This window comes from Heteronotia binoei, chromosome 9 (genome assembly GCF_032191835.1).
Source record: "Heteronotia binoei isolate CCM8104 ecotype False Entrance Well chromosome 9, APGP_CSIRO_Hbin_v1, whole genome shotgun sequence".
Classification (NCBI taxonomy): domain Eukaryota; kingdom Metazoa; phylum Chordata; class Lepidosauria; order Squamata; family Gekkonidae; genus Heteronotia; species Heteronotia binoei.
The window spans coordinates 35,661,096-35,683,788 of NC_083231.1; the positions used below are offsets into that span (position 1 = coordinate 35,661,096).

Genomic DNA, 22,693 nt, shown 5'->3' on the forward strand with positions numbered 1-22,693 from the left:
CATATTTAAGATATGGAATCAAATGTTGGGTGATGACTTTGTTTCCAAATTCTGATCTTGGATCATAATAGAGTTGACTTGACTCAGTAAACTCCTCGCCCCTCAAAAAAACACATTGGACATTATCCGACACGCCGTTCAGCTAATGGCAGCACTTTCTCGAGTACTAGAGGATCATCAGCCACCAGAAGAGCCTCTTGATCAAGAGGAAGGTTCCTTGTGCCAGACAAAGATGACACAATTGACTGAGTGGAAGAGTAAGATGTACACCCCACTTAGTTAAGTACTGTACAGTTTTATTATTACGATACAAGATCAGAGAGTACATTAATACATAGTTAAGTAATAATAGTGATTATTATTCTCAGCATCTGCAATCTGAAATAATTAAGAAAACAATGACTGGGCAAGTAACTAACTGTGGGTGAAATTCTACCCTATTTGCTCCTCCTGATTTTTTCTCTGCAGCTGTATTTACATTGAAGGGAGCCGAGAACAGGTTTCTGTTATTTTTATTAAAAATGTACCCCGCTTTCTAACTTTTCAGTGGGCTGTCACTACTGTTTACAAATGAGTAAAAGTACAATATAAGAGGGTAAAATACAACATTAAAATATTAAAACATTAGCCATCATCTACTGGCACAAAAGCATCCCTAAGTAGGAGTGTTTTATCAGACTGCAGTCCAAAGAACAGTTTCCTGGGAGTAAGCCCCACTGAATAAAATGGAATTTACCCCTAAGTAGATCTGCTTCCTTTGCCCTTGGCAGTCAAACCATCCTACAGCCAGCCCATTGTTTCCCTTGGTGTTTCTGGTTCATTCATGTGTTTGACTAATACTCCATTTCCATCTGTTGTATTCCAGCCTGGGAGATTTTGAACTACAGTTGGCTGTAAAGACCAGAGGTCTGCAGCACTGGGTTTGGCAAACTGAGAGGAACTCTCCTGAGAAAGCAAGTAGGGAAGCAAAAGCAGACAGTCCCATTCCAGCAGTGGGCTTTAAAAACCTGATCTCATCAGATCTCAGAAGTTAAGCAGGGTCACAAGTTCTTGGATGGGAGACCTCCTTGGAATACCAGAAGTTGGGGAGGCAGGGACGGGCTTTATTCAGCCACCTCCCTGAATAGCCTCCAGGTCCCCAGTAGGAGTCAGTCACCAGAGGATGCCATGACTTCCAGGTGCGCACACACTCACACATGCACACGTAAAAAAATACAAAAATATGCCCCCCCCCCAAAAAAAAAGTAGAGTTAAGATAAACAGCAGGCGGCACTTTCATCTGGAGGGGGATGAGGAGTGGATGATAAGGGTAATTGATCCAACAGGCATCCTTTGAAAGTCATTGCTTCCCCCAGCACCTTACCATCAAGGTGCTTAAGTTGTGTCGAAAGCTTCAAGCCTACATGCTGTTGCGTGGTTTGTTGCCAATTGTATGAATTACTGTTTTCTGATCTGATTGAAATATCTGTTTTTATGATGTTGTCTAACTTTTGATGTGGTTCATTTTAATGTTATTTTAGTGTTGTAAGCCACCCTGAGTATAAATTGAAAAATTATACGGTGGGGTATAAATTGAAAAATTAAATTAAGCAATGTTTCAGGGATGGGCTTCACAATTTCTGGGCTGTCACTCTAACACTGGTTGCTGCACCAATGTGAGAAGTTACTTGAGGCTCTCACAGACCGTTTTCTATCACCTGACTGCCATCTTATTGCGCAGGTAATTAAATATGGACATATGTTAAATTGGAGTGCCCTTGTGTTAGGCTGATTTGTTGGTGTTCGGTGCCAGTTCTCGTAATCAAAGCCAAAGGGAGCTTTGGCCAAGGAGAGGAAGCCGAATGAGTCGTGCACCCCGACTCTTATCCGTGTTTACTTAGAAGTAAATCCTACTGAATTCAGTGGGGCTTACTCCCAAGAAAGCATGCTTTAATATTTATTAAAATATTAATGAAATATTAATATTTAATTTCATCCTAAAGAGGAAAAGCCCTTAATTGCATATGCTGGTGTAGCATTGTTTTGTTTTTAAAGAGAGTGTGCAAGACTTGAATTGTGTTTGGTAAGTGTATGGCTCCAAGTGTCATAGTTATAGCATGCAATAAAACATTAGCAGAACTTAGCAAACACTAATTTCATATTTTCTTTTTTTCAGGACTTGATTCTCTGTCTCCAGATTCAGGTAAATGGAGTTTTCTTTAAGGGGGAATACAGCCACTATTCTGAATGGAATGAGAAGGGCATGCCTTTTCCTGTCATGGTTTCTCTACACAAATGATACTAATGGAGACGTGTCTAAACCTCTGTCCTTCAGGAGTTGCTTTTCTGCCTGCTTATTATGTAGTTTTTCCCCAGCTTTGTGTAAATGATAATAACTAATCAATATTTTTGCTCTTGTATTAGTGGCTCAACACCAAGTGATGAGCTTACATTACACACTAGCACTGCAAAAATTTAGGCAAGGAAGTGTTCAATATCTTTTTCAGTTAGGAAGCTACAGGGAAATAGAGAAGAATTGCGTTAACAGCTTTATTGGTCCCTAAATGGATTAGTGAATCCAGCGTAACTGCCAGTGATAAAAAGACATGGCTTGACATCTGATCCAGATCATACCTCATGAAACAGTGAAATAGTCACCTGCTTTTCTAAGAAAGGGGCACAATCTATAGAATTATTCATGCATTCTCCACCAGCATCCTTAAAATCTAAGAAAAACTGGCAAGAAGGGAAAACTTCACATTTTGTTATTAATTATCCCTGTTCTCTTAAGGATGCTACATGTGTACATTTCATTTTTTTCTCTCTCTCTTACCAGTGTCTATCAGGATTTCCCATAACTCTGAATGCCTAGTTTCTGAAGCTGGATGCAATATTTTACCCTTAACCCAGAGAGGTGTGTTTACAGTATGTAAGCACCAGCCATTCTTAGAGGATCTCACTCCCTGCTGTCATTTCTGCCTGAGTCAGAAGAGAGCCCGTTTGGCATAGTGGTTAAGAGTGGCAGACTCTAATGTGAAGAACTGGGTTGGATTTCCCCATTCTTTCACATGCAGCTGCTGGGTGACCTTGGGCCAGCCACAGTTGCCTCAGAGCTATTCTCTCAAAAACAGTTCTCTCAGAGCTCTCTCAGCCCCACCTACCTCACAGGGTGTCTGTTGTGGGAAAAGGAAGGGAAGGAAATTGTAAGCTGCTCTGAGACTCTGAGTCAGGTGGGAGGTATAAATCCAACTCTTTTTCTTCTTCTTCTTCTTTGTCTTCATAGTTCTGGGCATCCTTTTTCTGAAGGCAGTTTTCCAAGTGTAGAACTAGGTGTTACAAAGTCACAGGAATGCTTCCAAAAATACAGTTGTCTCCTCTCAGCATGTGATGTCATCAGTTTGAGATGTGATGTTATCATGTTCCAAGTGACATTGCATTCTTCATTGACTGGCACTGATAAGAACATGGAATCACAAGAGGGTTTGAATATATTAAGCATTAAAGGAGACAGTAGGAGAATGTGGGCCACACTAGATTATATGGCGTCCCCTCTTGAAAATGGAGCATGGTAGGGGATGGGAAGTTTACAGAAATAATGGTTTAGTAGGAATTAGAACCTGGGTTTCCTGATTCCTATCTGTGCTACACTGGTTCTGATTTAGAGCCTATTACATATAGAAATCTTACAAGCCCACTTCTTTTTTTAAAAAAAGACAATATACTCAATTGATCCAGGCATGGGCACAGTGATACTTCCAGTGACTCCCTGGGCCAGTGAGATCTACCCTTTGTGACTGATGCGCATTCATTATAATTCTTATATTTTTCATTCTGATGTCAACCTTGTGCCTTTATTATGTAGCTTCAACCCGTTATATAAAACTCATTTAAATTGTTAACATAATCAAAAGAGTTCTTTATCAGGAATAAACGTGCTTGGATTTTTTTTCATATAAAAGCTTGGAGATCATTTAACAATGGGAGTAGAGAGACACTGAATGGAGACACTAGCAGCTCCTCTCTTGCAGCAAAAGGCTTTCGAAGTGTCCGTCCAAATCTGCAAGAAAAGAAATCGCCAGTTCAGGTAAAATAGCAGACATGCAGAATCACACTTGTTGACAATCAAAAAATTAATACCAGTATTCCACAGAATAATAGAGACAATTCCATGCAGATTGTCTGATGTTTTAATCATGTTTTTATCACGCTTTTCTAACATGATCTGTATTTGTTGACTTGTGGTTTTGTTTGTGGCTGTGGCTGTACTTGTGACTCTTCTACTATGTTGTATATGCAGCTGCAGTCTGCTCATGCAGTAAAGTCCTTCCAAATAGCAAAATACGTGCTTAATGAAACATTCATCACGATTTAAAATGGATGTTTGCTATGATTGCCTTTGGTCACCTCAAAGGCTATACGCTAATGTTTATTGTTTCAAAAATATGCATTCTTCACGGAAAAAAATTAGTTATTGTTTTTGTTAGAACAGAAATGTTATACAGAATGCTTCTATCAAAAACAGTAGTAATGGAAATTGCTGTCACATTGCAGTTGATGTATGGCAACCTGTTGTGTTCTCAAGACAAGAGATGAACAGAGGTAGCTTGCCATTGTTCACCTCTGCATTAAACTTGCCATTCCCCAGTTGGGTGTGGGGGATCCCCTGGTTTTACAGGCTCCCCCTAATAGCAACAGTCACGTGGGCATCCCAGGGGTGATGCTTTGGGCAAAACTCTGTTGTTTGAGAGCAATTTTATCATAGAGTTTTGCCTCAAAACCAGAGCATCTCCCCTGACATGTATACGTCACTTCCAGATGACACAGGCACAGTGTACAACATCAGTTCCTGGTACCATTGTCAAATAGGGAACAATGCTTCTGGTTCCTGGAACATCCCCCCACTACCCTGCTGGCATCTCATGTCGACCAGCAACCCTACTCTGCATAGCAACCCTAGATGTTCTTGATGGTCTCCTGACCCTGCATAACTTCTGAAATCTGATGAGATCAGGCTAACCTGGGCCATCCAGTACAGTATGCCTAATCTGAAATATTTAATCCATCGAGTGATTCCTGTAAATCAGAAGCATTGAATGGACATTTATTTATTCACTCAGAATAGTAGTTACATGATATACCAATTTTTATCAGTGTACTCTGAATGTGGTATAAACTGGTAAGCAAATAATATAGATCAAAAACAAAACTTTGCTTCTTATGACAAGATGATACAGACTATGCAATGGTCTTTTTAATTAATAAATGCAATCTCTGACTCCCCTCCCCCCCAATTCAAAATAAGTTGGGGCTATTTGGCATGTTAGTGTAATTTGAGGTTTGATTTGTCTCAGTCTCTCTATTTAAAATGACATTTCTTAACTCAGCTTGCTTTCCTGCTAACATTTTGTTTTCTCTCTTTTTTTCTCCCTGAAATATTATTTTTGTTGTTGGTTTTGCGTGGATGCTTTTGGCATATAAGGCACCCCCTCTTCCTCCTAGGAAAGACAGTCTTAGAAGATCTGGAATGCCTAATCACAAGAAGATTGAGGCTAACTCCCAGTCCCTAACAACCAAGCAAATTAAGCAATCTCCTGCTGATGCTGACTACTGTACTAATAAGGAGTCTGTTCACAGGGCAGTTTATTCTAAAAAATCTAACACCAGTGTCTCTTATACACAAAAATTAACTAAGCCACTGGCCTCGGTTTCCAGCACAAAAACAGTAGCTGGCATTAGAACTACTATTCGTCAAGGCCAGAAACAGCAGTCCCAAAAACGCAAAGTTTCAGCCCTGAAATTAACTCGGGCACGAAATGCATCTCGTAGTCTTCTATGTCATACAGAACAAAAAGTTGTGCCCCTTGAAGCACCAACAGCTCCTCAGAGGCCTGAATCACCTGCCTGTAAGCCTGTGCCTGAGATACACAAAGCATCTCTCTCCATTCAGATAGCTCCCATCCCTGATAACAAAGCAGAGCTTGAAAGCCAACAACATCCACCTAGGCTGTCTCCAGACACTTCAAAGATGCTTCCAAACAATATGCAGCAAATGTCTACAGTTCGTTCTGCACAGTCCACAGAATGCAATGTGGTATATTACATTTTTCTCTCCCTTTTATCTTAGCTCTTTCCTGTGTCACCTAACCTTTTTCTCTTTAGTATACTCACCTGGCTCTGATTAGTGGCCACAATTCCTGGGTAAAACTACCTGTTTCTAAAGTAACACTGCACGATCTATTAATTTACCTGTATTGGTTTTAAAACATTATGTTGATCCACGTTAGTACATGAGGAGAGGTGAAAAAAGGTGTGACATCAAGTACATTAAGAAACCGTTGCAAGTATTCTAGTTATTGCAAAGTTATGTTCTGTAAAAAAGAAAAGACACTCCACTGGGTATAATGCAGTTCTGAATGACATTGCTTGGAGATAATGGGACTGGCCAGGATCTAAAGGGTCTCATTTATGGAGGCACATAGGCTCTTTTGCTACTTTCTTTTTATCACAGCATCGTACACCCTGAAAAGCTACCCTCCAGTATGGTATTGCATTAGGTGCAAGTGGCTGCTGCCAGAAAGGTTAATCAGCTATTTTCTCCCCTCCTGTACTCATGACAGCACTGACTGACATACTTTACCGTATATTTAAGGGGGTGTTTGGGTTCTGACCAGTGTGGTGTCATTGAACCTTTCACTGATGGAGTAATAATCCTTTGAGTTATCCCTGCATTGCCTCAAGGAAGATGCACGAGTTTCCTTTTCCTTTTCATTCAAAGGCACAAAGTACGGATATGCTTTCTACTCTCTTCCCAAGACGGAGTGGTGTGCAACTGTCTAGATCCCCACAAAATTTATTAAATCACTGTTAAACTGTGAATTGCAAGGGATTAGGTGTTAATTATATCTTCAGTGATGTGTTCGCACTTCATCTGGAGCTGTCCAGAAGTAAGATACGAGTTCAAATATGTTCCTGTAGCGATCTCTCTACGCAGCAGTGAGAAAAGCTGCAGTATGCCAAGGCTAAAAAGAGTGTTGTTTTATAATTCCAGCCACTCTGCCACTTTCTATGAATATTTATATTGCATTATTTTCTATATCCCCCTTTGGTGTACAAAGTTCTTTTCAAATCTTATCCCATTTATTTTCATTATGACAATTCCTATTCCTGAGATCCCATTGATTAAGGAAATGAAATGTGCCCTTACAGTGTCATTGGTTATTTCTAACCATCTACTATGATTGCAGAAGGGTAGACATGTTAGTCTTTTACAATAAAACTAAACAAAAATCCAGTGAACCTTAAAGACTAACAACATTTATTTCAGTATGAATGGTTCACTTCCTCAAAGCTGTGACTCGTGCAGACTCATATTGAAATAAAATGTTAGTCTGTAAGATCCCACTGGATATTTGTTTTATTATCTTTCTAAGCCCATTAACGTCAGTGGACTTAGAAGGGTGTAGCCCTGTGTAAAATTAAACTGTGTGAGTCTCCTGCAATATACTTTGCAGAAAGGTTTGTTTGCCTGTTTTACTGGGAAAGCGTAATGTGATTGATAGAAAAGCATCCCAAAAAGACTCCAGCTCAGAAAAAGATAAACTCATCAGGCGAGTAACATTTCCAAAGTGGAGTGTTAGTCTTCCTTGCTTTCTTTCTGTGTTCATGGTGGAAAAGATAACTTTGTGCAAGCTGAATGGTAAGAGAGAGAGCTGTCCATGAGTTTATGAGCCAAGAAATTTATCTATGACCATTAATGAAGTGTAGATCTTTGTATCAAGGAACTATAGAAAAGCAAAGCAGTGATCATATCAATAATAGTGTTATTTGTATAATTTAATGGCCTGTTTTTAAAAATTTTCATTAATCCAAACAAAAGCAGAATTTTTGGAGCAAAGTTTACTTCCAGTTCCCAAAATCAGTATCTAAGGGCAAGGGTTCAAAGAAGCTCTCATCTAGGGTCTGTGTTCTGAAAATGTAATTAAACTGCTGTTTCTAGGCTATCGGCCCTGTTCCTTACACAGTGGCCAATTACTGTAGAACCTGTCCTCTCTTCTCATTAGATAGGAACAGGCCTTTTCTTGAGTGGAATGCACAGGAACGCAGTTCTGGCTGACGTGGTGTCAGGGGATCTGACCTAATATGCAAATGAGTTCTTGCTGGGTTTTTTCTACAAAAAAGCCCTGTGCAAAACAATGGTGACATAGAGGGTGTGACCTAATATACAAAGAGTTCCTGCTGGGATTTTTCTACCAAAAACTGAATAGGAGTCAGGTGCTGATCCTGCCCCACTCCAAAAGGTAATTAATTCCTGGAAACACCCCCACATGCCAATGGAGAACAGCAACACAAACAGAGAACAGCAACTAATACAACCTCCAACAAGTTAACTGTTTGGGAGCTAGGGAAGCTGTGCTTGCAGAAGCTCTTGCCGGGCAACTCCTGGCCCTAGGAAGGGGAGCTCTTGGCCAAGCTTCTAACATAGCGAGGAACCTCTCACTCAAAACAAGGAATACAAATAAAAATCCTATATGGTCCTTTGGGTCTCAGCTAAGATATAAGGAGGGACAGAAAATAAAAGCATGTGTGCTGGGGGATCATTTCAGCTCTGACCAGAAAATATTGGTTAGTTTGGACAAGGAGTTGGCTTCTGCCATCATTATGCCACTGCTCTGTGAAGCTAGAGTGAGAAAACATTGCACAGTGTCAGCTGCAAGTGGACACAGAAGGACCAAAATACACAATATGAAACCCACACATCAGGACACAGATTCCTAACCTGACTCATGGTTAGACCTTTAAGCAGGGACTTACATTTTAAAAACTTTACATGTCTCTATTTGGCTGCAAATGGTGTGAGGAGCCTTGGCCTTTCCTCTCACATTATTTTCAGCACTGGAAATGGTGCTGTAAGTACCTTGTTAACCCCTATCTGTGGCATCATGTGTCCATTCCACGATAAGTGAAACTAGGGAAGGCGGCAGACAGTCCCCTAGTACCATTTCTTTTGGCAAAAATGTCACAGGAAGGAAAACCAAAGTCTGTTTTCATCCAAAGAGAGAACTTTTTAAAGATGAGTCCCTACTTGAATGTGTAACGTGAGTCGGGTCCAGAACCTTGGGGATGTCATATTTTGGGCTCTTAGTTTTACAGTCCCATGGTGATTTGCATTCTGGGGGAAATGTAGGGCAGGCATTGTAAAAACATTGCTTTTGGCAACCTCCTGGTAAAATACAAGCTGAAGGCCCATTTATTTGCCCAGAGCCTGTTCCTAGCCCATTGTATTTTTTGTCACAACGGCCCTATTTTCTAGTATATGAATAAGACCTTAATCTTTCCTTGTGAAAATCAGATGGGAACTCTCAATACATTACAGAGGATCTGAGAAAATGCATATATTATCATGAGTTGTATAATTATGAAACAGAGGCAACTTACAATTTCAGACAGAGAGAGCGGAAATGTTGGAGAACATCTTACTGGCTGCACATCACCTCAGTTGGGTTTGTCCCATTCCTGATTGCAGGTGTAATGGCTATGTGAGCTCTTGGGTACAAGCTGAAGAGCAACAGCCAAAGGGCTCTTGGACCATGGCATCATACAACAGTCAGTCTAGTGAAGCAGGATTTGCCTGACATGTATTTGTTTTTGATAGTTTAAATTATATTGTTAATTTTGTCTAAATAGTCTATAAGATGTTCTGGATTTCTTGGGGGGAAAGTGCTTACGCAGAATTCTTGGTGGGGTTACTAGCAGGAATTCAGTAAAGGTTGAGAAAAGATAGGGGTTTTGCTCAAGAGGCATAGAGGCTTGGTTTCGATTAGAACTGTGGTTGGTGAGAACTGTTGGAGTTATAAATAAAGGACTTGATTTTCAGAAAAAGCTTTAAATGAAGCATCTATCAATCCAAATTTAATGTCATCTGTGGCTTGTTGAGATATATAACAAGAATATTGAGAAAACTTCAAGGTTGTCAATGGGATTAAAAATTCAAAGAAATAAGCCAAATTTTACTGCAAAAATAGTTTAGAGCAGTTATTGGTCCTGCATTTTAATATCAGATGTTTTCAGATAGGAGACAATAAAATACACACATGGATCCAAAATCCTATACTAGCTCTGTATCCTTAAGGCTGAAAGTCAGAAAGCAATTTTATACCTTCTTTTGAATATCTAAATTTTAAAATTTAGCTATAAACAATAACATTTATAAGGTATTTTTACCCATATGTGTGTGTTCCTGGATTTTGTGTGCTTTGTTCTCTTTGTGGTAATTAACACAAATCAGTTCACTTTTTCCATCTTAGATCCTTGTGTTTTGATCTTTTGAAGCAAGGCCAGCAATTTGGTGTCCCCATGTCTCAAGTGTCCCTAACATGAACCTCATTGTAAAATTCTGAAACTGCTGTCCCCACAATTTATCACACACAAAAATATTATACAGATATTTGATATTAATTGTCCATTCATACCTAAATACCTGAATGAATCTCAGTGCTGAGACTTGGGCAAAAGTAGTGCAATAATAATATCTTGGTGTGTTTGAATGTTAAGGGGTTTTTTTTACATTTGTCTCTCTTACACTAACAGTAATCTCATCCAGGTATCTTTTTCATGACTTTAGTCTCCCATGTTCAAATGGTGACAATTCTTTAGGAATAGGACCTGCAAAGCAAATCTAATTTCCTACATTCCAGAAAATGACTGTGCTAAATGTCCAAAGGCATCAGATATCACCATGGGAGGTACATTCAGAGTGAATTTTCACAAATGATGTAAACAGTGGAGATTTTACTACTAAATGAGGTGGGGTGCAGCTTGAAATGCATGCAATCTTGGTTTGCCCAGTATATGAAGCTAGATCATAGCTTCTGCTGTAGCTATCGGAAGATGGTTAGTAGGTCTGGTAACAAGTAACTGACCACAGTAGGCTTATACGCTAGTGCAGTGCAGTGATTCTTTTTAACTATGGGCCACAAAGCATCAGTACTACTTGATACACTTTTGGTAGTTTGCAAAAAAGTATTAAAAACCTAACAAAAAAATCAAAAGAGATGTTTCAGAGCAAAGAGTAACTGGTGTTGAATTCTGGCATAGCTCTTCTGCATTCTGGCGTAGCTATTCTCAAAAAGATACTGCACAGTCTGAAAAGAGAAGGTGATGTGTTGCTAGGTAGGCGGAAAACAGACATTGCTAGCATTTGTCCTGTATCCCTGAGAAACTCTAGACTCTGCTGTTCATTACCTGAGTTGAATTTTAACTCAGAAGTCTTTAAAGCAGCCTCCCATGTCAGCTATAATATAACAAGCGTCTGCGAAGAAGCAGGAAAACAAAATAGTATGAGAAGCAGGAAAACAAAATAGTATGCTGCAAATTTAACAGGGCACCTCTAAGCAGTTAACACGCTTCTAAGTCCGTTGAAATCAGTGGAATGGGAAGAGTGTAACTGTACTTAGGGCCACATTTCCAGAACCATTATTCTAGTAGCGTGTTGCTTAAACCACAGAAGATGAAAGTATTTATGATCAGCTGTTAACCACTCCCATTATTGTTGCTGCTGTTTAAAGTTTTACTGACTTTTTGACAGTGGCTGGTTCATCCACAATGCTATGGCTTTCTGTTGCAAATGAAAGTCATTTCCGGGTGAATCTTTTCAAATATTGAGGTAACAATCCATAAATCCATTCCATTTTGCACATTCCTATTACTATTGACAATGTGACTGCAGAGCAGGGATATTTCGTGCCAGTACTGTCTTGGTGGTCTGAAAACAGAAGATGGGAAGTACCACTTTGGCCACTGCCTTGGTTGTACTCTGGCCTGTACCTGCTTACTTTCACCACTACTCCAGAGTAATTGAGTTTAGGGTTTCAGTTTTGGTCTGCATTTAATTTTATGAACTCCCTGGCTGCTTAGTTTATAGTTGCTAACTATCCAGTTGTTGTTGTTGGGGGAAGGGGTTATAGATTCCCATGCCTTTTGTATAGGTTGGCCTCATTCCACTGGCTCACACCTGTGCACTCAGAGTTAGAGATATGCAGACTGCTGCATATCTGTGGGTAAGTTCTGTTCTGTGGGTAAGTTCTGTTCTTGAAAGAACACATGCCTCTTCATAAACATGAATAAACCTACTGATAGGCCACATAAGATCATGCCCCTTGCATATGAATTTTATAAATATTACATGTTAGTTACATTTGTCTATGGCAGTATTAATGATACCGGTAATCATTAGGAACTTGATCCCACACTTGTGTGGCGCAGAGGGCCAGCTAGAATGACCTGATCCCAGGAGGGTGGAGCCAGATAGTGTGGGAGGCTAGATCAAGCCAGTTGTGTGAGTCAGGACTAAAGGTCATCAGTTGGGTAGGGGTTGGCTAGTAGGTGCAGGGGCAGCCCTGTCTGAGGAGGGAGTTCCTTTGGGAGGGTAGAGGCATTAGCCTGGACCGTTCCCTTGGGTCCCCAGTAGGAGGCAACTCCTGGGTGCAGATTTAAGGACAGTCATGGTCATAAGTTAGGAAGATAACGAGGTAGGTGAGTGAAATGCTGCAGGTGGACCTAACAGTGTATGGCTAAGTGAGAGAACCAGGTGGCTGGGGGCAGAAAGTGAGAAAACTTCCCTGCAAGGGAATCATTGGAAGAGCCTCCTCAAGACAATAAAGCCAACCTATAGAATTTACAGCTGTGAGTGTGCTCTCTGGTGTAGGGTATGGAGGATGTCCTCTTCCCAGCCTGTTAAAACTCTCTGGCCTGGTGGCTGCAATAGGCTGGTCCAGGGCAAGACTCGGCTTGCTGAAGCAGTTCAGTCTGGTGCGTGTGCAATAGGTTTAAAAGATATTTTCAGACAGTGGATTAAAAGAGCATTTCAGCAGCTAAGGGAAAACTGCAAAGTTGAAAACATATTTGGAAAGCCAGTACTAGCTTTGGTTTTTGCTTCCTTTAGTGCTAGAAAGTCTCAGGAGCCTCTCATACTTGGATTAATGTTACCCTTTGATAAAGATCAATTCTGTTAGACAACCGCTATGTACACTGGCTGTCTTATATTTTATGTGTCATATGAACAATTTTTCAAAAACCTTGGAGGAGCCTTTAAGGACCTATTCACAGACATAAGCTGGGAGTTTCATATTTGTATCTTCCCAGGCATGTGCAGACCCAATTTTGCATTTAAACCTCAGGGAAAATAGGCTTCCTATACATGCACACAATTTTTCAACCTGCAGTGGCACCAGGAAGCCAATGTTAGCCCAGTTGAAGCTTTGTGGCAAATAAATAACAGTTCCATATCACCATTTCAGGTTGTGAGAACAGGTGGAAGACATAACCACACACACACACACACACCATGGTCCAGATCCAAATAATGTCAGCATTTCTTGGGAATTATATTCCAAGCACATCTCAATATGATCCATGGCAAACAAATGGGGAGGGGCACAAGGAGTTTGAACATATGACTCTTCCCTCATAGAGCTCCTTTCCACTAAAACGATGGAACCAGTAGTGCCAACATCTGGAACCAGTGGTTTTCCAACCCTTTAATCATTCTAGTTGCCTTTTCTGGACTTTTTGCAAAAATATTAAAACTTTGGGAAAAGTCCAGAAAAGGGCAACTAGAATGGTTAAAGGGTTAGAACACTTTCCCTATGAAGAAAGGTTAAAACACTTGGGGCTCTTTAGCTTGGAGAAACGTCAACTGAGGGGTGACATGATAGAGGTTTGCAAGATTATGCATGGGATAGAGAAGGTAGAGAAAGAAGTACTTTTCTCCCTTTCTCACAATATGAGAACTAGTGAAATTGCAGAGCAGTCAGGTTAGAACGGAAAAAAGGAAGTACTTCTTCACCCAAAGGATGATTAACACATGGAATTCACTGCCACAGGAGGTGGTGGCAGCTACAAGCATAGACAGCTTCAAGAGGAGGTTGGATAAGCATATGAAGCAGAGGTCCATCAGTGGCTATTAGCCACAGCTTATCATTGGAACTCTCTGTCTGGGGCAATGATGCTCTGTATTCTTGGTGCTTGGGGAGGAACAGTTGAAGGGCTTCTAGTGTCCTGGCCCCACTGATGGACCTCCTGATGGCACCTGGGTTTTTTTGCCACTGTGTGACTCAGAGTGTTGGACTGGATGGGCTATTGGCCTGATCCAACATGGCTTCTCCTGTGTTCTTATCAAGAGTATTGTCCATCCAACACCTAGCTCATAACAGCGCATTGGATCCAGTCTGCCTGTTTGCTCAGTCTCACTGAATTCTCCCCCTTATTTCAGCTCCCATCCCATGTGGCTTATGTCCATTGAGTTCTAACAATCTCCAGCATAGCCTGTTTGAGTTGTCAGAGACTTCTCCACCTGTTGCCCCCAACAGAAAGCTGGTTGGATCCCCCCTAATATGCCAACAGTGACAAGACGTTTATTGCTGAAAGGCATCATGGAATTGCTGCACAACTGCTGTAGCAGAGTCACTGTTGGCCCCATTACAGAAATTTACCTGTAGCCTATCAGTACACAAAATAAACTTTAAAATTAGAAATGAAAGATTGTAAAAAAGGTCAATTTTTACTAGTTAATTTCCAGAGCATTGTCTGATTTTATTTGACATATAATGAACTTTCACTTAACTGCTTTTTAAAAAACTGTGGAAATTCCAGGTGTGGCTCTATGATAGAAGATGCATATTAGCCTGGCACCTAAATAAAAGTAAAGTAGGCACTAGGCAAGCCTCAAAGGAGAGGAAATTCAAAGATAAGGTGCCTTATGTCTAGTTGCCACCCACTTCACCTCTGAAGACAGGAGTCTGGAGAACAGAGCTTGAGAGACAGATCTTAATGGGCTGGCAGAAGTGTGCGAGGAGATAGTCCTTCAGGTACCCTGGGTCAAACCCACTTAGGGCCTTAAAGGTAAGAACCAGCACTTTGAATTGTGCCCAGAAACAGATGGGTAACCAGTATAGATCTTCCAGCACTCCAGAGATACAATCCCTGTTACCACTCCTTGACAATAGCCTGGTCATATTAAACTAGTTGAAATTTCTGGACCATTTTCAAAGACAGCCATAGGTCTGATCAGAGTATGGATTACTGGCCAAATCACAGTTTTCAAGGTATGGTCATAGCTGGAGAACCAGCTGGAGCTGATGAAAGACACTATGTGCTGTGTAGCAGACCTGAGTAACCAACCATAACCCAGAATCCGGTAGCACCCCCTAAGCTACAAACTTGCTCCTTCAAGGGAAATGCAACCTCCTCCAGGACAAACTGGCTCTGGAGTTTCTGAGCAGCTTCTCTATTGACCAACAGCATTCCAATTATTGTTCCTCATCTATCTTACTATCTACTCTTCTTCAGAAGCTGTTCTGGACTTCTAGTGACTTACCTTGCTTAGCTCTTAAGCAGAAATAGAGCCGGGTGTCTTCCATATATGGGTACCATCTCACTCCAAATCCCTGGATTAACTTTCCTGCGGTGTTATATAGATGTTAAGTAGCATGGTTAATCAGATGGAACCTGTGCATTCATGACACAGGGACAAGCAGAAGTCTCCTAACACCACTTTCTGGAATTCATTGGTCAAGTAAGAGCAGAACCACAAAAACACGAGGTCCCATACTCCAAGTCCATCTGAAGAATACCATGGTCAATAGCGTCAAAAGCCTCTGAGAGGTCCAGGAGAATCAAAAGGACTATACTACCGCTGTCACTGTTTGAGCAAAGGTCATTAATCAAGGCAATTTAGGCTGGGCCTGAATCCAGTTCAAAATGTGCCCAGATAATCCATTTGCTTCCTGAAGCTGTGCAGGTGTGACGGTCAAGACCAATGTGGTGGGATGCACACTTTGAAGCACTTTGTTCACTTCATCGGGCCTCACCAACTGATAGTCATCCATACAACTAAGACCAGACTATGTTCTAATAATGTCCTGAGACTGAACCAGTGGTTTCTAAGCTGTGGCAGATGCAAGCAGTTTTTTATGTGACATTCATTGCAAAGGAGTCACAGTGGTGTGTATGTTTTCCAAGTCAACATGCTCTGACTCTTCAGATAACAGCCGCTTCACAACCTGGAAAAACTCCACTGGACAGCATTGACACAATGGTGGTGGAAAACTGAGCTCACTTTGCTGCTCTCACTGCCACGGAGTAGGCACAATAATCTCTCTCGGTTTTAGTCATATTTACTTTTCTCCACTTGTGCTGTAACCACTTCAACATCCAAAGCTCCTCAGTAGACCAAAGGACATTCTGGACTCCATGGAAGGAGGGAGGGTGCTCAGGGTCAGTCATATTCACAGCTCAGTTCATCTCCATATTTCACAGGTCAATCTAGGCTGCAAAAGGAGCATCAATCTTGCTGACCTGGAAATCTCCAATAAACATCAGTATCCATCAATCTCCTGGGGTGAACCATCCTAATTGTTCCCTAATCAGGATTCTAAGAACTCTTCATGTGAACTTACTTTCTTCTCATATCCCTTCTAGGACCAATTTCCAGAGTTTTCTCCAGTCCACTTTCCTAACATTAAATAACAAAACTGTCAGATACTGCTACAATGAGGCAGAAGTCCAAGCTGCCCCCAATATCTTGGGCTAGTCAGGAAGTAGCCTCTCGTGCACATCAGACCTAGTAGAAGGGAGAACTTTGTTCTCTGTGTGTTAGGAGTAAAGGCAAGAAAAACGGAGCCTCACCTGTCCTGCCTTTCCTTCTTCATAGCTCAGACAGTTTGAAGTGTTAGATCAGGTGATTTCTTCAGGTATCTGAAGAAGTGAACAGTGATGAAAGCTCATACCCTACCACAAATTTTATTAGTGTTTAAGGTGCTACTGAACTCTTACTATTTTCTGCTCCAACAGGCATATTAACATGGCTACCCATCTTGATAGATCAGTTGAGGTACAGGAAAGAATAGAGGAAGAAGTGACATGGAGCAGTTGCATATATCATTTTAAAGATCTCGTTCTTTGGATAGTTGGTGAGTGCATTGATTGTCCCTAAAGATGCCTGGCGCTCTTATTGTCATCTGTTCAGTTGATAGTATTTTCAGAGTAACTTGGACATTTCAACAACTTCAATAGTAACCCTTCACTACCTCAGTCCCTCTTGTCTTCCAGTTTCTAAGAGTCATGTCCCTTTACATTGTGTGAGATGTATGACATGTAGCAAAATCCTACGCATTTTCTGTCAGAAATCCCACCAAGTTTGATGATGCTTATTCCTATCTACATGTGCATTAGATTGCAGGTTTAGTACTTTTATAGTGAAGGACTAGAAATCTATATCTGTCATGAAGACAAGACAGTCTTCTTATTGCCATAGAATTATGGACAATGGAGTACTTTGAAGATTAGGTTTATTTGTGTCAACAGGCGGGTGCAGTTTTGTGATTTAAAAATCATACTCTAATATGCATTATAGGCACTTAATTTGAACAAAACCTCAAACAATTCAAATATTGGAAACCAACATGAATGTTTATTCCAACACACTGCAGTTTCTGGCATTGCTTCTATTAGTACTTGATAAATTCACTTACTTTGTTTTCTTTTGTATGACAAAGTTTGTTTCTTTCCTAATCTGTCTGTAAAACTTCATTAGACTGCTAGAAAATGTGTGTGTGTTTTTCCTTATATCCCTGCACACAGCAAAGGGGTAAAAAAAGACTTTTTTTTAAAAAAAAAATTAAATTTAGTAATATGTTTTATTTTTTGTTTGTTTGTTTCTCAAAACTCAGCTTGGAAACCAGAAAGTAACTGCCAATGTGATGGAGGTAAATGCTTCACAGACCCACAGACAAACTTCAGCTGAAGCTTCACCACTGCCTCCTCCTCCTCCTCCTCCTCCTCTGGTATCGATTAACAGACCCTCTCTCTCACCCGACAGTGGCACCCATGTAACATCATTCGTTTTGCCAACACCTGATGATTTTTGGCCTTCACGCTTTTATAGAACCCTGGCCCTTTCACATTTTTCATATACGTACCCTTTCTTAGTTCCTGACAATATTATCCACAGGACTGAAACAGCCTCTGTCATGACAGACTCAGCCATGAGCGAGTATTCCTCTCGCACGGTGAGCGAGTCCTCCACTGCCATTCTAGATGAACTGCAGAGTTGTCACTATGATACTACTGACCGTTCTGAAACACCTTCCCCAACTTTGAGCCAGATGTCTGCCGTGTCAGATGGCACCACCTTAACCACCACTGGTACCAGCTCTCATGTAATTATCCTTCCTTTTTCCTCCTCCATTTTGTTCAGTCAAGCTTCCATAGTGGGGAGGGGGGAATAACCTCAATTTTCTCTACCCCGTATACTTTAACATAAATGTGCTGATAATTGGTTACTCAGATTCAGTAAGGTGGTTTTTTAAAACAAAAGCTGTAAGCTTCATAACTAGCATAATATAATATAAAAAAACCTGAAACATAAAGTTTTGTTGTTTTGCATTACCTATATTCAGGTGATGTATATTCAGGTGATTTTGAACAGTATATGACAGGGTTTTAATTTCTAGGAAGAGAGGTGCCATTGTTCAAATCAGCCTGAACACCATCTCCTGCTGGAGGACTTGGACCTTGAATTCCATCAATTTGAAGGCAGACAGGTTGTGGAAACAAATAAATTTGGACCAGGCCATGTTGGTGAGGGGACAGGAAATATGCTTTCTGTTCCTCCACAATACCTTGTCACCCAAAACTCAATGTATAAATAACCTGTCCTTAGTTCAGCGGCAAATGTATCTCAGGTGGGAGGAGGCACAAAATTGCACTGATTCCACAGTCACTGTTGCTCCATCCCCAGGTTTCTGCTTTTGTCAAATCAAGTGATCGATTTCCCGTCAGTTGCTATGCAGGTGTATTTTGACCTGCAACTTCCTCCAATCTGTCTTGCACCTTCCTGGTCTTTTAAAACAAGATTGGGAAAGTGTGAGGAGAACTGGAGAGGGCTGTGGGTCAAAATGCACCTGCACAGCAACTGGTGGGAATTGATCACTTGATCCAATGAAAGCAGAAGCCTTGGGGTGGAGCAACAGTGACTATGGAATCGCTCTAGGATTTCTAACCAGCAGGTAGGTCCTTGAGATCACCTGGAATTATAACTGATCTCCAGGCTACAGAGATCAGTTCTCCTGAGAATAATGGTGACTTTGAAAAGTGGACTGTATATCCTTTGGAGGTCCCTCCTGTCTCCAACTCCCACCCTTTCCAGGCTCAACCCCCATATCTCCAGGAATTTTCCAACCTGGAGTTAGTAGTACCCGTTATTATGGAATTCAGGGAGGGGGCCATGACCCAGTGGTAGAGCATCTGCTTGGCATGCAGTTACAAGGGCCAAGTGATGGACAGTGTGGGGGACCCACTGCAAGTCTGAGTAAACAATACTGACATTGATGGACAAAGGGTTTGATTTAATATAAGACCATAAGAGTGAAGGAGAGGCAGATTGCACACATTCAGAAGGTGATCTCTTGTTTGATACAACTGCATGTATTCTAGGGCCTTGAAATAGGCTCTAAGGGCTTTGCTCCAGCTCAAATGAAGCCAGAAAGAAACCCTGCAGTGATTCTTCAGTGCTGTCATGGTAAATAGAAGTGGTGTATGGAATATAAGCAGAACTACTTAAAATGCTTGATAAATGTTCCTCATAAAGACTGCTCATGCAGAATGTGCAAGAGATATTGCAAAACCTGTCAGAAAGTACTGAGAAATCTGCAGGAGAAGCAGAATGTGTTGAATTTTAATACATTTGATGAGCACTTAACACAACTTTGTCTTCCATTAGCTGTGATCACTGACTGCATGAAGTCGCTTCGGATTTAGCTCTTTCTCTAACTAACAGTTCCCCCCTTAAGCACTTTTGTCTTACAGGAATGAAAGTGTGAATACTCTTACATTAACTTTCTACAAACATGCAATTATTTTTTTCCAGGACTGCATTTTTGTTGAGTAATTCAAAGACAGTGACTATGAATAGATAAATAAAATATTCCATGCACAATTCAGTAGTCCGGTATTTGATTATATATATACATGGGAAGGGGAAACCAACTAGTTTATGACAAGTTTCTCTTAATCTCAAGCAAAGAGATCTATTCAGTGCCTAAGAACAGGATGTGAACTGAAATATGTCCAATATTTAACAGGTCATTACAAAATCTTATTAAAGTCTAGAACAGTTTCCTTAATTCATTTAAATCCATTTGTTTCACAGCCTAAGATATAGAAATATGGTGGTATTTATTTTCAGAAAGTTTTCAAACTAAACCTAACAAATGTAAGATGCAAATCTTCAATATACTTGCCAGAATATTTGAGTTCCTGTTCAACTTGGTTGACACTCTTGAGCAAGTCTGTTTTAGATTGAAAAGCTGCCACATTGCTTTTTTAACATGTAGAAGTATACAGGTCCAAATGCGTCATGACCTTAGAAGTGCCAGGGAAAAAAAATTAAACAGGTGTGTCACAGATCTGTTTCCACTGGTTTATAAAGGAGCTTTTCACTGTTCATGATATGTTTAGATTTTACATAATTGTAGTCCAAGCAAAAAAAATGCATTGCATCAAGGCATATCCAAAGAAGGCATACCTGAAAAATTAGCATTCATTTTAAGTTTGTAAAAGGAAATGCAGAAATTGTTAGAAATGTGGGTTGAACTTGAAAGTAATCCTATGGTTTGTCCCCCAGGAATGGGCTGCAACCCTTTAGGCAGATTTCAGCATTTCCTGTGGGTATCCTCATCTTTACTTGTCTTTCCTTGAATGACAACAGAAGTTAATGTGGAGTGCAAGAAAAAGAAGTATAACTTCCCAGGAAAAGAATGGAAGAAGAACAGCCATTTTGTGTGGGGGGGGGGGGCGGTTCTCTGTATTAATACCATTACTGCCTTTACTGATGACTTCCTGCTGTCTTCCCATGATTCCAGAATGTTACATTTTATCTGGAATGGAAAAGAGATTAGATAGGTATGAATTGTGATTATGTTGTGACTAAGTCACTGAGAACTGGTTATTGTTACGAAGGTGACTTTTAATTAATGTAGTATGTTGGCAGATTCTGACAATTCTTAATTTAAGAGGATACTTCTTTGTCTTTGATCCTAAGGCTCAGATAACAGTGAATGGGACATCTAGCACAGCTGTCAGCCCAATGAGCCACTTTCAAAGGCCTTTCTCCCCCTCTTTGGCATACTGTCCACCACCTTCACTCAATTCAAGCACAGTTGTCCTACAGCACAGTAGGACGATGGGTGAGTTTCCCCACATAAAGTTTATGCTTTTTTAAAAAAAGGAAATTTTATTGCTTGTTGAATAGTGACTTACTACAACTGACCTTACACAGATGGCAAAGCATGAAACATACTATCTTAATAACGATGGTGGTATCCACAGAGACAACTTGAAGAAAATTTGAACACTGTTGTACAGATTAAACACCCTTCTGCAACGACAGCCCTGAATTATATGAAGAATGCTAAAGATGCCTTCAGAACAGACAATTTGTTTAAAAATATTTTGCTCATTAAAATAAGCAAATAAAATACAATACACTATTACAGGAAATCTAGATTTAACAATAATACACCTGTAAAGGAACCTATATTTGGAGAGGATCTCCCCACCTTTATGACATTTTATTCCCTTCAAATAAAAAATAAGAGGCATCCACATGTCCAAAAAATGAAATAACTTAGAATCTGTAGGGTTAACCATTGAAGAGATCTTTTCCATACCCTTAAGATCCCAAGCTTTAACCTTCCAGAACAGAGAGATTTCGATTGCAAGGGCTACATAGGACCTCTGGTCAGGATCAGCCTTGCCAGATCCTTGACTTGCTAAAAATCAACTGTAAGCCCTTTTTCTTAAACAATGTGGGCAGAAGAGGGTTCCTCCCCTAATAAGAAGTTCCCTGAGAGTTCCAGAGCAGCTTACAAACTCTTCCCTTCCTCTCCCCACAACAGACACCCTGTGAGGCAGATGGGGCTGAGAGAACTCTTTTGAGAACAGCTTTGAGGCAACTGTGATTGACCCAAGGTCACCCAACAGCTGCTTGTGGAGGAGTGGAGAATCAAACCTGGTTTGATTCTGGTTAGGGGAGGGACGGTGGCTCAGTGGTAGAGCATCTGCTTGGGAAGCAGAAGGTCCCAGGTTCAATCCCTGGCATCTCCAAAAAAGGGTCCAGGCAAATAGGTGTGAAAAACCTCAGCTTGAGACCCTGGAGAGCCGCTGCCAGTGTGAGAAGACAATACTGACTTTGATGGACCAAGGGTCTGATTCAGTATAAGGCAGCTTCATATGTTCATATGTTGGTTCTCGCAGTTTAGAGTCCACTCTCTTAACCACTACCCCAAACTGGCTTTCAGAGAAGACTGTCACAGGCTGCACACCTTATGTTGCTTGCCTGTGATATCTCTAGCAAGCAAGCCCAGCCAAACATGGAAAAGTCATTCAGGCTTACCAACTAATTTCATGGCAAAATTCCTTTCTGATGACAGCTGTGGTGGTAATTTATACCTCAAGCATGAGGAAACTCCCTGTCTACCAGTACTCTAATACAGTAACTGTGTTGATTTGATTTTGATTTACTTTATTTATAGTCCACCTTTCTCACTGAGACTCAAGGTGAATTGCACCATGTAACACAGTGCATCATAGAGCAATTCCAACAAACAATTCAGTAAGACTAGGAATACACAAATTAGAAAAAATGTTTTTTTTAAAA

At 40.7% G+C, this 22,693-nt stretch overlaps 1 protein-coding gene across 10 annotated transcripts in view; it reads left to right on the top strand.

Moving 5' to 3' along the window:
* The window catches only part of SORBS2 (sorbin and SH3 domain containing 2), a 224,856-nt gene that overhangs the window by 121,945 nt on the left and 80,218 nt on the right, over nucleotides 1-22,693 (top strand). For 5 of the 10 annotated variants that reach the window (XM_060246434.1, XM_060246440.1, XM_060246435.1 and 2 more), the window contains exons 4-8: nucleotides 2,156-2,182; nucleotides 3,939-4,063; nucleotides 5,459-6,070; nucleotides 17,706-18,194; nucleotides 21,077-21,221. In XM_060246434.1, coding sequence (XP_060102417.1) covers nucleotides 2,156-2,182; nucleotides 3,939-4,063; nucleotides 5,459-6,070; nucleotides 17,706-18,194; nucleotides 21,077-21,221 — 1,398 coding nt within the window. The remainder of the gene's footprint in view (nucleotides 1-2,155; nucleotides 2,183-3,938; nucleotides 4,064-5,458; nucleotides 6,071-17,705; nucleotides 18,195-21,076; nucleotides 21,222-22,693) is intronic. The other 5 variants (XM_060246443.1, XM_060246438.1, XM_060246439.1 and 2 more) reach the window with 1 other exon arrangement.